The sequence below is a fragment of the Aotus nancymaae genome, unplaced genomic scaffold, assembly GCF_030222135.1.
Source record: "Aotus nancymaae isolate 86718 unplaced genomic scaffold, 86718_ANA_hifiasm-v0.15.2.pri h1tg000108l, whole genome shotgun sequence".
Taxonomy (NCBI): Eukaryota; Metazoa; Chordata; class Mammalia; order Primates; family Aotidae; genus Aotus; species Aotus nancymaae.
In genome coordinates this window covers 12,263,868-12,279,445 of record NW_026988523.1, presented here as the reverse complement: position 1 = coordinate 12,279,445, position 15,578 = coordinate 12,263,868, and the positions used below count along the sequence as shown (strand labels likewise).

Here is a 15,578-nt window from a genome sequence, read left to right as displayed (position 1 = left end):
ATCTTGGCTCACTGAAACCTTCACTTCCCAGGTTCACACAATTCTGCTGACTCTGCCTCCCAAGTAGCTGGGATTACAGGCATGTGTCACCACATCCAGCTAAATTTTTTTTGTATTTTCAGTAGAGACAGGGTTTCACCATGTTGGCCAGGCTGATTTCAAACTCCTAACCTCAGATGATCCACCTGCCTCAGCCTCCCAAAGTGCTGGGCTTATAGATGTGAGCCATTGCGCCAGCCTTCTTTCTCTTTTATACTACATATTCTCCTTGGGCAATCTTAACTATAACTTCAACTACTATCATTTAGAGTGAGCCTCAAATTTGTATCACTATCTTTGCTTTGCCCTTCCTCTGATTTTAAGCTTCAAGTGTTGAAATGCCATGGGAACTTATCCTGAGCCAACAAACCATATATTCCCCCAAGTGTTTTCCTTTCTTCTTCTTACATTTCTTGGTTTATTCATTTACTACACAAGCCAGGTGATAGGTTCCTAATATACTTAGGATCCTCTGCACGTGCTTATTTCCTCTTCCAAAATGCCCTTGCTGCCCTGTCTGCCTAACAACCTATGGAATTCAAGACTTAGTTAAAGTGTTATTTCTGAGAAGACTGCACGGACCCCACCCCAACACTCAAGGAAGGTTTGGTCACTTCAGTCCTTGTGTTCATACTGTTTTGTGTGTGTGTGTATATACATTTCTATGACAGTACTTATCAGAAGGTAAAGCAATTGTTTGGTTTAAGAAGTTTTTGAAAACATAAATTTTCTAATAAAGCAATAAGGTAAAAGATGTAATGCAGCACACAAGAAGGGGACATGAGTCAGAAGGACATGAAGTTGTATCCCAGTTCTACCAATTAGTAGTTACGTGCTAATCATTCACTCAGTAAACATAGTATATTGTCTATTGTGTGCTAGGTACTTTGTTAAGTTCTGGTGATACAAGTATGCATGGTTCCCACTAAGATGGCTATAATAAAAAACACAACAAATATTGGTGAGGAATGTAGAAAAAATTTACACTTGTGGTGGGAAAATGGTATAACATGCTGCAGTTGCTTTGGAAAATAGTTTTGCATTTCTTCAAAAAATTAAACATAGAGATACCATACATAATCCAGCAATTCCATTCCTAAGTATATACTCAAGAGAAATGAAAACATATCCACACAAAAGCTTATATGTGAATGTTCACAGAAGCATTACTTATAACGGTCAAAAAGTGGAAACAACCCAAATGTCCACCAACTGATGAAGGATAAATAATATGTGGGATATCCATGCAATGGAATATTATTTGGCCATATAAACAAAGTAGTAATACATGCTACACATGCATGAGACCTGAAAACATCACGCTAAATGAAAGAAGTCAGTCACAAAGGGCTACATATTGTAATGATGCCATTTATATAAAAAATCCAGAACAGGCAAATCCACAGAGAATGGAGACAGAAAATAGATCAGGCCAGGCGTAGTGGCTCACGCCTGTAATCCCAGGACTTTGGGAGGCTGAGGCAGGAGGATCATGAGGTCAGAAGATCAAAGCCATTCTGGTCAACATATTTTTAGTAGAGACGGGGGTGAAACCCCCGTCTCTACTAAAAATATGAAAAAAAACTAGCTGAGCATGGTGGCATGTGCCTGTAATCCCAGCTACTTGGGAGGCTGAGGCAGGAGAATTGCTTGAACCAGGGAGTCAGTTTTGCAGTGAGCCAAGATTGCGCCACTGCACTCCATCTTGGCAACAGAGTGAGATTTCGTCTCAAAAAGAAAAAGAAAAAAAGTAGATCAGTGGTTGCCAGAGGAGGGTATAGGGAGTAACTGCTAATGGTTACTGAGTTTATTTCTGGGGTGATGAAAAGGAAGCCCTCAAAAAGCTTCTAGTCTAGACTGTAAATGACCAACAAACAAATGTATACAAAGGGCAGTCAAGACTGTCATAGCCAGGAAAAATGTGGCACATATACACCATGGAATATTACGCAGCCATTAAAAATGAGGAGTTTGCGTCCTTTGTAGGGACATGGATGAACCTGGAAACCATCATTCTCAGCAAACTGACACAAGAACACAAAACCAAACACCACATGTTCTCACTCATAGGAGGGTGTTGAACAAGGAGAACACATGGACACAGGGAGGGGAGCACTATACACGGGGGTCTGTTGCGGGGGAGTGGGGGGGGACAGCGGGGGGGGGGGAGTTGGGGAGGGATAGCATGGGGAGAAATGCCAGATATGGGTGAGGGGGAGGGAGGCAGCAAATCACACTGCCATGAATGCACCTATGCAACAACTTTGCATGTTTTTCACATGTACCCCAAAACCTAAAATGCAATAAAAAAAAAAAAAAAAAAAAGACTGTCATAGCTATACTCACAGTGCTGTCAGAGAACACTGAAGTGAGAGCTAAAGCAGATGAGGGGTAACATTAATTCTTGAAAGGTAAGTAACAGTAAACTAACTGAAATGAGTTGGGGGATGGTCTAGAAAAAAGGTAGATCAAATGCAATGGCACAGAAGACAGAGAGCATGGTTCTTACAGAGAATTGGAACTAGTTAGAATGAATGGAGTAGAGTAAGAGGGGAAATGCCAAGAGATGGGGTTAGAGATGAACCAAAGGCTCAATTATAAAGGAACTTTTTATGCTAGGCTAAATAATTTGGACCTTAGTCTGAATATTCTCAGGGAATACTGAAGATTTCAAAAAGGTTTCAAAAGGGCTAGAAATTTTAGAAAAATCACTCTGGTCACCATGTGGCTAATGAATAGAGTGTAGAAAGATTAGAGAATGAGGACAAGTATTAGGAGTTCACCATAGTAATCCAGATGATGGTCTACATGAAGTGTCAGTGAAACTGTCAGTAAAGGTTAAATGAAAGTCACATAGTTTCAGAGACATAATAGGTACCCAATAGCCTTTGGTACTTTTCCCACATTTTCATGTCTTTCAGTTTCATGATTTAATTTTTTAAACTGGGGTTTTACTATACTTGACAATGTCAGTATGTTACCTGTAAAAACACTGAAAAGTCACCTCTAAAATCTTCTAATCTGAGGATGAAACCATAATTGAAAACTATAGCCATTAATATCACAACAACTACCAATGAGAAGCTATTCAATTTGTTTTTAATTTGGGGACGGAGTCTCATTCTGTCACCCAGGCTGGAGTGCAGTGGTGCAATCTCAGCTCAATGCAGCCGCTACCTCCAGAGTTCAAGAGATTCTCGTGCCTCAGCCTCCTGAGTAACTGAGATTACAGGCACACATCACCACACCTGGCAAATTTTTATATTTTTAGTAGAGATGGGGTTTTGCCATGTTGGCCAGGCTGGTCTCAAACTCCTGACCTCAGGTGATCCACCTACCTCAGTCTCCCAAAGTGCTGGAATCACAGGTGTGAGAGCCACTGTGCCCGGCTTATTCAATATTTTTTATAACAATAAAAATTAGTAACATCAGGAAATATGAATGTCAGCAAGGAAATGTGCAATAAACATAGCCTTTGAAGGCAGGTAAATTAAGGTGCAATTCTTTGAGGTATCATTATTTATGTGACCCTGAATGGGTTTCTTAACATCTCCATGAGCCTCAGTTTTCTTACCTATAAGAATAATACTAGCCGGGCGCGGTGGCTCACGCCTGTAATCCCAGCACTTTGGGAGGCCGAGGCGGGCGAATCACGAGGTCAAGAGATCGAGACCATCCTGGTCAACATGGTGAAACCCCGTCTCTGCCAAAAATACAAAAAATTAGCTGGGTATAGTGGCGCGTGCCTGTAATCCCAGCTACTCAGGAGGCTGAGGCAGGAGAATTGCCTGAACCCAGGAGGCGGAGGTTGCGGTGAGCCGAGATCGCGCCATTGCACTCCAGCCCGGGTAACAAGAGCGAAACTCCATCTCAAAAAAAAGGAATAATACTATATGCATTAGACGGCTTATTACATGGGCCAACTATTTTGTAAATTGGCTAATTAGGGAAGCCAGCACTTTGAAGAGCATGCCCTGTTCTATTTAAATAAACAAGATTGGCTGGGCATAGTGGCTCACACCTATAATCCCAGCACTTTAGGAGGCCAAGGTGGGCGGATCATCAGGCCAGGAGTTCGAGACCAGCCTGGACAACATAGTGAAACTCCGTCTCTACTGAAAACACAAAAAAATTAGTTGGGCATGGTGGCGGGCACCTGTAATCCTAGCTACTCAGGAGGCTGAGGCAGGAGAATTGCTTGAACCTGGCAGGTAGAGGTTGCAGCAAGCCAAGATCGCGCCACTGCACACCAGCCTGGGCAACAGTGTGGGACTCCGTCTTAAAAATAAATAAATAAATAAAACAAACAAGATTAAGAAGTCAAAGAAAAACAATGTTTAAACCATTTATCAGAGTTTACTAAACTGTACTGACAAAGAAATCAAATTGTCTTCACCTTCTGTCATGATTCTTGTATCCTGAAGACTCAGAATAACTATCATACGAAGGGGAATACTTCTGATGCTTTGAGTCAAGGGTCGCTTCTTTACTCTGAGAGAGTGAAACAGATGGACTTTTTCTACAAATAAAATTAAAAACTGATTAAACATTCAAAGTCTCTAATAACAGAAAGATTTTAAGTATTGCTTAACAGTTGTATGAGATAAAATGTTGAATGAATAGTTATAAAATAACTTACACCACATTATAGAATATCTTGTTTTATTAAGGAAGTAAACACAAAATCACTCCTAGTATCAATGACTGTAAACAGAGACTTAAAATCTATGAATTAGAGACAGTCAAATATGATTAAGAAAAACACACAGAAATATGGTAATGTCACCCAATCCTGCCAAAAATAATCTCTTTAATGGCTTCATTGCTCTTAGAATAAACTTCAAAATCCTGTGTGCAAGGTCCTATACCATGATCTGATCCCTGCATCATCTCACACCATTTTCTTTGCTCTCTGCCTCCAGCCACAATGGTCCTTTACATTACTAACTCCTCATCCATTAGATCTCACCACAAGCTTTATTTCCTCAGGAAAGCCTTCTCTGACTTGCTGGTACCCCTAGGCTATTAAAATTCCTATGTTACATATCTCTGAGACATGTATTCCTTTCTTTTTTTTGAGACCAAGTCTCACTCTGTCACCAGGCTGGAGTGCAGTGGTGTGATCTCGGCTCACTGCAACCTCTAACTCCCTAGTTCAAACAATTCTCCTGCCTCAGCCTCCCAAGTAGCCGGGATTACAGGCACGTGCCACCACACCCAGCTAATTTTTGTATTTTTAGTAGAGACGGGGTTTCACCATGTTGGCCAGGATGGTCTCGATCTCCTGACCCCGTGATCCACCTTCCTCAGCCTCCCAAAGTGCTGGGATTATAGGCTTGAGACACCGCACCCAGCTCCTTTCATAACACTTAAATCAGTGTATAAGTATTCATTTACTTAACTGAATATCTGAGTAACGTTTATCTTCCCTACTAGACTACACCCATAACTGTATTCCCAACCAAGAATAGTGCCATGACAACAAATACTCCTTACATATTTACTGAATGAATATTAACCTAACAGATACTCATTATATATTTGCTGAATGAATGAATATTAACCTGTCTGTTTCAGTTCTGGTCCTCAGTTGTTTCATGAAGTCTGGCAGGTGTTGCCGTTGGTGATCATACAGTATTGCAAGAGGAGCTCCTGAAGCTGTGACAGCATCTGAGATATGAGTTCTAGTCAACTCTGCCATCTAAATATGAACACACACAAGAAAGGCAAATATATAAAAAGGTAAGGTCACAGAACTGAGAAGAAGCATAGTGTCCTGGAAAGAAAGATCACTGACTTGAGAGCAGGCGAATTCTGCCACTAACAGATGAATAACTGTGGACAAATCATTTAGTCTCAACAGCTTCATCTTATAAAAACAGAATTCGACTACATAATTTCTAAGGTTTCACCTAGCTATAACAATCTATGAATTAGAAAACCTTCAAGCATATCATAAGCAGTAATAACCCCAAAATTAAATCTTCCTTCAAGAATCGATTTAATTACTACTTCCTTTCTAACTCTTTGCTGACCAATAGGTGAAGTACATTTTCCCTACTCTTTAACACCACTGCAAGTGCTGCATGTACTATTCATTCAATATTCATTCAAGCACTACTTTGAGCTATTCCTTTTCTAATGTCTTAGAGTATTTTGATATCTTTGTTAATGTTGTCTATATTAAAATTTTCTTGAGAAAGAAGACTCAATTTTATACTTACATGTACAACTCCACAGTACCCAACATACAGTAGGTTCGTGGATTTCCAATAACTAAGTCATTTCACAAATATTACTAACTTTTAGTTTAAAAAATTATAACTGCTAAAATACAGTGAAACTGTATTAATCATCAATTCTGATATCCTATGCAGAGACAGCAATAAAACTACTTCTGGCTATATCCCTGTTACAGGAAAGAAAAGACAGTAACTAATACCATTCTGCGTGAAAATGAAACATCTTCACACAAAGCAGATCTGTGGTTCCCCAGGACTGAGATTAGGGACTGGTTGCAAAGAAACATGAGGAAAAGTTTTGAAGCAACAGAAATATGTTCTGCATTGTGGTGATGATTATAGGGAGATACATGTGTGTGCGCGCACGCACGTGTGTGTGTCTGTGTCAGAGGTTATAGGGAGATACGTGTGTGTGTGTGTGTGTGTGTGTGTGAGAGAGAGAGAGAGGAGTGACGGTTATAGGGAGATACATGTGTGTGCCTGTGTGTGTGTGCGTGCATGTATGAGAGAGAAAGAGAAAACTCACGAACTGCATACTTAAAATAGGTACATTTTATTGTTTATAAATGATACATCGATAAAGTTGATACTTTTCTAAAAAGCTCATCAGAGGGCGGAAATTTAGAGCTCCTTGTCTTTTTTCTGTCTCTATAATATTCACATGTACAACACACTCCAATCAATGGTGCCTCTTATTTCAATAAGGTACGGCCCCCACTAAAAGTCACTAATTCGAAGTATGCATTTACTAAGATTTTAGAAACACATTACTGGTAGGACCAAAGTTACTCAGATTGACTAAAAAGAACTAAAAAGATAATGGTTCTCAGGGGCACCTACCTCACAGATTTGGCGTGCTGCATCTGTGGTGAGGCGAGCAGTCTCTGACTGCTGAGCTGCTATTTTACACGTTGCTTCCTGCAGGACTTCAGTTACTTCCCGTTGTGATTTAACTACCTGCTGTAACGATTCTGCATGGACCTTTACATAAAAGGGGGTTAAAAAAGAAGTTATATTTTAGTCTTCCCTTGACCCAAATTAATTTTAATTTATAAATTTATTTCATGGATCAAATGCCTTATTGGTAGTAAAAAAAAAAAAAAAAAAAAAAAAACACCTTACTACAATCTGGATTTCATGGTTTAAGTCCTTTTTTTTTTTAGATGGAGTTTTGCTCTTGTTGCCCAGGCTGAAGTGCAATGGTGCGATCTTGGCTCACTGCAACCTCCATCTCCCAGGTTCAAGCAATTCTCCTTCCTCAGCCTCCTGAGTAGCTGGGATTACAGGCATGTACCACCACGCCTGGCTAATTTTTTGTATTTTTAGTAGAGACGGGGTTTCTACATGTTCATCAGGCTGGTCTTAAACTCCCAACCTCAGATGATCTGCCTGCCTCGGCCTCCCAAAGTGCTGGGATTACAGCTGTGAGCCACCACACCCAGCCCATGGTTTAAGTCTTAACTCCACTGTTCACAAGTTACTATATTCGTGAATACGTAAATACAATATACCTCAGTTGCCACTTCCCTAAACTAGAAGTCTTAACAATTTATTTCACAAGGTTGTAACAAAAATCGAATGACATGGAATTATCCCATAAAAAGTACTAAAACTTTATTATTTATATATATATTTTTCTCCTATATAATTAAAAGAATGCTAAAGTAATTTCTAAGATACAAATTTAGGTTTAAAAAACAAGAACGTGCTACAAAATAAGTTACCTGAGCTGCTTTGTTTCGAGTTTCTTCTGATTGTCTCTGACTCTCCAGAGCCTCTTGTTCAGCCTTCAGTTTCAAGAGGGCCAAGTCTCTTTCATGGCGTTGCTGTTGTGCCTTAAAGAAATGGTCAAATGTTGATTCTATGATGCTAAACTATTTTAACACAGTGACTATAACACACACAATGCTATCTTCCTAATACAAATCATTTGAAGCAGCTAATTAGAACCAAAGGGAAAGATAGTAAAAAGAATAGTCAGCAGCCACTTTTCACTTATCAAAATATTTAATGACTACCTCCCATGTGCCAAGTAATGTAGTAATATAAAAAATTTCCAGGGCATACAGGCCTAAGAATTAATACCAAAAAGCTGGTTAGAAAGCAAAGGCTATAGCACCCAACTTTTTGGAAGAGATAAAAAATATGTCCTATGTTTTAGTAAAAGAAAAAAGTAATGCCTCACATTTCAAAATTTTATGATTCTTTTATTTTTACTTTGAAGTAGCAGTTTCATTAAAAATTGATGCCCCCATATAAGGTTTTCTTGTTACTAGGACCCTTTCTTTTTCCTTTTTTTTTTTTTTTTTGAGAGTCTTGCTCTGTTGCCAGGCTAGAGTACAGTAGTGCAATCTCAGTTCTGTGCAATCTCAGTTCTCTGCAATCTCCACCTCCTGAGTTCAAGCAATTCTCCTGCCTTAGTCTCCAGAGTAGCTAGGACTACAGGTGCACACCACCAAGCCCAGCTAATTTTTGTATTTTTTTAGTAGAGACGAGAGTTTCACCATGTTGGCCAGGATGGTCTCGATCTCTTGACTTTGTGATTCGCCCGCCTCGGCCTCCCAAACTGCTGGGATTACAGGCATAAGCCACCGCGCCCGGCCACCAGGACCCTTTCTTATCACTATTCCATGCAACGTTATTTACAAACATATATATTTTCATCTCCTTTGAAATACTGCTAAATAATAGAAGTTTTCAAAAGGTGGTAAGGGCCGGGTGCAGTGGCTCATGTCTGTAATTCCAGCACTTTGGGAGGCCATGAGAGGACTGCTTGAGGCCAGGAGTTCAAGACCAGCCTGGTCAACATAGTGAGACCCTCGTCTCTATTTTTTTTTAATTAAAACAAAACAAAAGTAGACAAAAAATGGTGGTAAGTCTGTACATAAGGCTGCGGTAATGCTCTGCCCAAATCTAGAAACCCTGAATTGTAAAGTATTTCTAAAACAGCAGAAAACCTCAGGGCTGACTCAGACTTCAAGGTCAGGATGGCCCTCCACTACAGTGGGGTCATTTCCTCAATACAATGATTCTCAACAAAGTTGGCATTAGTCCCTTCCCCACCCTCTACCAGGCGACATCTGGATATGTCCAGGGAGTTACCACTGCCACAATGACTGAACAACACTACTGTTATTTAGTGGGAGGGGGACAGGAATGATGGGCTCTCTGCAAAGTATGGGAACAGTCACACACAAAAAACTGGCTGACAGGTCTTTTGGGAAGAAAAAATGGAAAATAAAACTGAAAAAAAAATTTAGCATCCAAAACCATAAAACATTTAGGAATAAATTTTAAAATGTATAAGACCTCTACAATGAAAACTGTAATACTGATGAGAGAAATATTCAAAGATCTAAATAGAAAAATATATCAGGTTCACGAATTAGAAAAGGCAACACTGTTAAGATACGAATTCTTCCCAGACTAACTGATCTATAGATTTAATACCATTCTAATCAAAATCTTACCAGGCTTTTTTTTGGGGGGGTGTAGAAATTGACAAACTGATTCTAAAAATTACATGGAAAAGCAAACAACCTAGAATAGACAAAACCATCTTCAAAAAAAAGAAACAAAATGTGAGGAACTGTATCTTGATTTCAAGACTCACTAAAAAGCCACAGCAATAAAAACAATATGGTACTGACATTAAGGATAAATGAAAAGATGAATGGAAAATGAGCCCAGAAATAGGTCTACACATAATTAATTACTTAATCATTGATAAACACACTAAGGTAATTTAAGTCTTTTTAATAACCTGGTCCTGGAACAGTTGAATATCCATATATTAGGGAAAAATAAACTTTTTCTCTTCCTCACATCAAATCCCAAAATTAACTTGAGAAGGATTACACACTTAAATATGAAAGCTAAAATTATAAAGCTTTTGGGAAAAAACATAAGAGAATGTTAGGATATCTTAGTATCTTAGGGTAGGCAAAGATTTTTCTTTCTTTCTTTTTTTTTTTGAGACAGGGTTTCACTCTGGAGTTCAATGGCACAATCTTGGCTTACTGCAACCTCCACTTCCCAGACTCAAGTGATTCTCCTGCCTTAGCCCTCCAAGTACTGGGACTACAAGCATACACCACCGCGGACAGCTAGTTTTGTGTATTTTTAGTAGAGATGGGATTTCGCCATGTTGCCCAGGCTGACCTTGAACTCCTGAGCTTAAGTGAGCTGCCGAAAAGTCCTGGGATAACAGATGTGAGCCACCACGTTCAGCCCAAAGATTTCTTAGAAAACGAAAGGTATTACCACAAAGGAGAGAAACAAAAAACTGGATTTGGTCAAAACTTTAAACTTCTATTCCTCAAAAGACACAGTTTAAAAAGTGAAAAGATAAGCCAAAACCTGGAGTACAATATTTCCAATACATCTGAAAAGAACTTGTTTCCAGAACGCCTAGAAATCAATAATTAAAAAGACAACCCCATCATGAAGGGAGTAAAGAGTTGAACAGATATTCACAAAACAAGATAAAAGAATGCTCAATAAATCCACAAAAAGACAATCAGTATCAACAGTCATGAGAGAAATGCAAATTACAACTACAATGAGATACTATTTCACACTCCATAGAAAGACTGAAATAAAAGATTAATAATACCAAATGATAGCAGAGATACGGACAACTGGAATTCTATATATTTCAGGAGTGTAAAATGTTACAACCACTTTGGAAAACTGTATGGTAGTTTCTTATAAAGTTTCATATACTTGCCCCAAGCAATTCCACCACTACTAAGTACTTACACAAGAAAAATGAAAATACATGTAGTACACACAGAGTTATTTAAAAATGTTCACAGTAGGAATATTTACAATAGCCAAAAGCTGGAAATAATCCAAATGTACATCAGTAAGAAAACTGATACACAAACTGTAAATATTAATGGAATATTACTCAGCAAAAAACAAAACAAAAAACTGGTAAAACAACATGGATAAATCTTAAATTGATACTGAGTAAAATAAGTTAAACACAGAGTTCAAAGGACCCTTCGTTTTATACGAAGTTCTAGAACAGACCAAAATAAACTATGGTGCCAGAAATCAGAACAGTAATTGCCTTTGGGAAGGGGGATTAATTGAAAATGGGCATGAGTCAACTTTCTGGGGTAATAATGTAAGGGTTCTATACCTTGATTAGGGTGGTTCTTACATAGGTAAATACACTGGTCAAAACTATACACTTAAAATCTGTGTATTTTATACTATGTAGGTAATACCTTAGGGTTTTGTTTTTTAAAGCATCTACACTAAGGAATAGTGCTTAGACCGTCTCTGGATTTTTGTTTGCTAAGGAAAAATCCACATTATCCTGGCTTAATCAAACACCTGGATCTCAGAAACTTTTCTTTTTGGTATAAATAAAGGTTTTTTTTGGAAAAAACAAAAAAACAAAAAAACAAACCTCAGTATTTATCAATGAAAAGAGAAAATATAAAGAATATTTGACTAGATGATTTTTATACTATCAATTAAACAAAGCAGAAAACATGGAAAACAAAGTATTTGAGAGAGCATGATTTTATTATTGTTCTGCTGCCAAACACTGTATCTTTTTAGTATCCTGATAGCTTTTCCCAGGACTATTTATTTATAGGTGCTATATGGCAGACTGTTTTTTTTCTATTCGGCACAGTAGTTTAAGTCATCATTAAAACTATTTTAAATAGCGAAGAAAGAAGAAAAACCACAGAAAGCTAAAAAAGAAAACTCTAAAAATACCTTTATGATCTGAGCTAGAGACACACTCTCCTGCTGAGCAAGTGAAATGCCTCTAACTCTTTCTACATCGGACAGTTGGCGCACAGATTCCTCAATGGCGTTCAGATAACTGAGTTCTGCTGCCATACGATGATGGAGGCCAGCAGGAGAAAAGCGCTTAGAACCTGGAGGGCATGACAATGGTCAAATGAAAAAATTAACATGAAATTACACCTCAGATTTCTAAAATCTGTCATTCTAAAAGCCAAAATCAAGTTTGCTTTCCTTTGTAGGAAAAACTGGGACTTAGTACAGGAATACCTCGGAGATACTGCAGGTTCAGTTCCAGTCCAAAGGAATAAATATATAAAGCAGGTCACAAATTTTTTGGTTTCACAGTACATATAAAAGTTATATTTCCACTATACTGAGGTCTAGTAAGTGTGCAATAGCATTATGTCTAAAAAACATGTACATACTGGGCCGGGCGCAGTGGCTCACGCCTGTAATCCCAGCACTCTGGGAAGCTGAGGCAGGCAGATCATGAGGTCAAGAGATCAAGTCCATCCTGGCCAACATGGTGAAACCCTGTCTCTACTAAAAATACTAAAATTAGCTGGGCGTGGTGGCGCCCGCCTGTAGTCCCACCTACTTGGAAGACTGAGGCAAGAGAAATGCTTTGTCACACACACACACACACACACACACACACACACACACACACACTCTTTAATTTAAAAATACTGTATTGCTAAAAATGCTAACGATCTTCTGAACCTTCAGCAAGTCCTAATCTTTTTGTTGGTGGAAGGTCTTACCTCAATGTGGATAGCTACTGACTGAGCCAGGGTAGTTGCTAAAGGTTGGAGTGACTGTGGCAACTTTTTTTTTTTTTTTGAGACGGAATCTAGCTCTGTCACCAGGCTGGAGTGCAGCAGTGGCGCGATCTCAGCTCACTGCAAGCTCCGCCTCCTGGGTTCAAGCAATTCTCCTGCCTTAGCCTCCTAAGTAGCTGGGATTACAGGCACGCGCCACCACGCCCAGCTAATTTTTTGTATTTTTAGTAGAGATGGGGTTTCACCATGTTGGTCCGGCTGGTCTCAAACTCCTGACCTCATGATCTGCCTGCCTCAGCCTCCCAAAGTGCTGGGATTACAGGCGTGAGCCACTGCACCTGGCCAACTGTGGCAACTTAAGACAACGATGAACTTCACTGCATGGACTGACTCTTGCTTTCACAAAAGATTTCTCTGGAGCATGTGATGCTGTTTGGTAGGATCTGACCCACTTTCTACAGAACCTCTTTCAAAACTGGAGACAATGCTCTCAAACCCTGCTACTGCTTTATCAATTAAATTTATGTAATATTCTAAATCTTTTCTTCAAACTTTAACTCATCAGCTGTATTAACCCCTAATTAGAGAGTCAGCTCATGCTTTGAAGCCACACCATGACTTCTCTCTAGCTACTATGAAAGTCCTAGATGACATTTTCTTCCAACATAAGGCTGTTTCATCTGCACTGAAACTCTGTTCAGTGTAGCCACTTTCATCAATTATCTTCTGGATAGCTTACTGCAACTCTACATCAGCACTTGTTGCTTCACCTTGCACTTTTATTTTATGGGAGATGGCTTCTTTCTTTAACCTCTGCTAGCTTTCAATTTTTCTTCTGCAGCTTCCTCACCTCTCTCAGCCTATACAGAATTGAAGAGAATTAGGGTCTTGCTCTGGATTAAGCTTTGGCTTAAGGTTGCCACTGGCTTGATCTTCTATCTAGGCCCCTAAAATTTTCTCTATATCAGCAATAAGGCTATTTTGTTTTCTTATCTATCATTCATGTGATAAACCTTTTATTTCCTTCAAAAACTTTTCCTTTGCATTCACAACTTGGCTAACTGGCACAAGAGGCCTAGCTTTTGGCATATCTTGGCTTTTGACATCCCTTCCTACTAAGCTTAATCATTTGTTCATTTGTAGCTTCTAATTTAAAGTGAGAGATGTGACTCTTCCTTTCTTCTTCTTTTTTTTTTTAATTGGGATGGAGTCTCGCTCTGATGCCCACGCTGGAGTGCAGTGGCATGATCTCGGCTCACTACAACCTCCGCCTCCCAGGTTCAAGCAATTCTTTGCCTCAGCCTCCCAAGTAGCTGGGATTACAGGTGCCCATCACCATGCCCAGCTAATGTTTTTGTATTTTTTAGAAGAGAAAAGGTTTCACCATATTGGCCAGTCTGGTTTTGATCTCCTGACCTTGTGATCCACCCAGCTCAGCCTCCCAAAGTGCTGTGATTACAGGCGTGAGCCACCGTGCCCAGCAGTGATTCTTCCTTTCACGTGAACACTTAGAGATCATTGTAGGGTTAGTAACTGGTCTAATTTCAATATCATCGTGTCTCAGGGAATAGGGAGCCCAGAGGGAGAGTGGCAGAGGGGAGCAGTGAATTGGTGGAGCAGTCAGAATACACACATTGATCCATTAAGATTGCCCTCTTAAACGGACACGGTTGGTGGCACCCAAAACAATTACTGATACAACAAGAACATCAAAGATCACTAATCACAGATCACCATAACAGATATAGTAATAATGAAAACCTTGAAATATTGAAAGATTTGTCAAAATGTAAACACAGGGATATGAAGTGAGCACATGCTGTTGGAAAAATGGCACTGATGAACTTGTTCAATGCCATGAACCTTTAATTTGTAAAACAAACAAAAAAACCCTGCAGTATCTGCGATACGCAATAAAGCCAAACACAATAAAACAAGGCAGGCAGGTACAATGTACTTTACTTCTATGTGTGCAAACGCACATGTATGTATATATACACACATACATATACATATAAACAGGTGTGCATATATGGGACATATTTGTCAGACATGTTTTGACTGATGCTGGCAAGATGGGGAAAAAAATCAACATTGCTGAGTCTCTCATGCTTTTTTTTGTTGTTCTTTTTTTTTATTTCATAGGTAATGCTGCTAAATCTTATGCTTTTTAATATTTAATTTCTTACAGTTTTTAATACTTGAAAAGCAATCATATTCATTTGAAATAATATTTCTCTTTGACTCAACTGAAAGAAAAGGAATTTTCAGAGAAAAAATTTTCTATCTTATTCTAAAAATTACAATTGCATGGATCTACTTACCTGGTAATGGAGCCAGGTTTTCTGTCGTCGTTCTGCTGGCAGCCAGGTTCAAATCAGTGAAAGCTGCATTAGGCTTAAATCCTGTTATAGTTGGAGGCATTACTGAGGACTTAGATCTTTCTGAAGAAGTTCCTGGAAGGTCAAACTGCAATGATTTTTGGGAACTTGGTGACAAGGGAGAAGATGGAGTTTTCTGAGATCTTCCCTTATCTGATGAGACACTGGAAGTTTTGATCCATAAAAACGTTAGAGGAAGGAAAAGTACTTTGTAAACCAGCTAAATAATTCAAAAGAACAACATATAAAAGAACTTTATTAATATTAGCTTTAAAAAGGTGTGATTTAGGCATTTATTCATTAATATAGTCACTATGCTGAATAAATGACCACGAATATTCCTAAAATTCCTAGATTTACAG

General features: G+C 38.9%; 1 protein-coding gene across 5 annotated transcripts in view; it reads right to left on the bottom strand.

Moving 5' to 3' along the window:
* Positions 1-15,578, bottom strand: part of CEP350 (centrosomal protein 350) — a 155,356-nt gene that overhangs the window by 67,187 nt on the left and 72,591 nt on the right. For all 5 annotated transcript variants that reach the window (XM_012444585.2, XM_012444581.3, XM_012444586.3 and 2 more), the window contains 6 exons: positions 15,160-15,380; positions 12,021-12,184; positions 8,006-8,116; positions 7,122-7,262; positions 5,604-5,740; positions 4,436-4,558 (listed from right to left, as the gene is read on the bottom strand). In XM_012444585.2, coding sequence (XP_012300008.2) covers positions 4,436-4,558; positions 5,604-5,740; positions 7,122-7,262; positions 8,006-8,116; positions 12,021-12,184; positions 15,160-15,380 — 897 coding nt within the window. The remainder of the gene's footprint in view (positions 1-4,435; positions 4,559-5,603; positions 5,741-7,121; positions 7,263-8,005; positions 8,117-12,020; positions 12,185-15,159; positions 15,381-15,578) is intronic.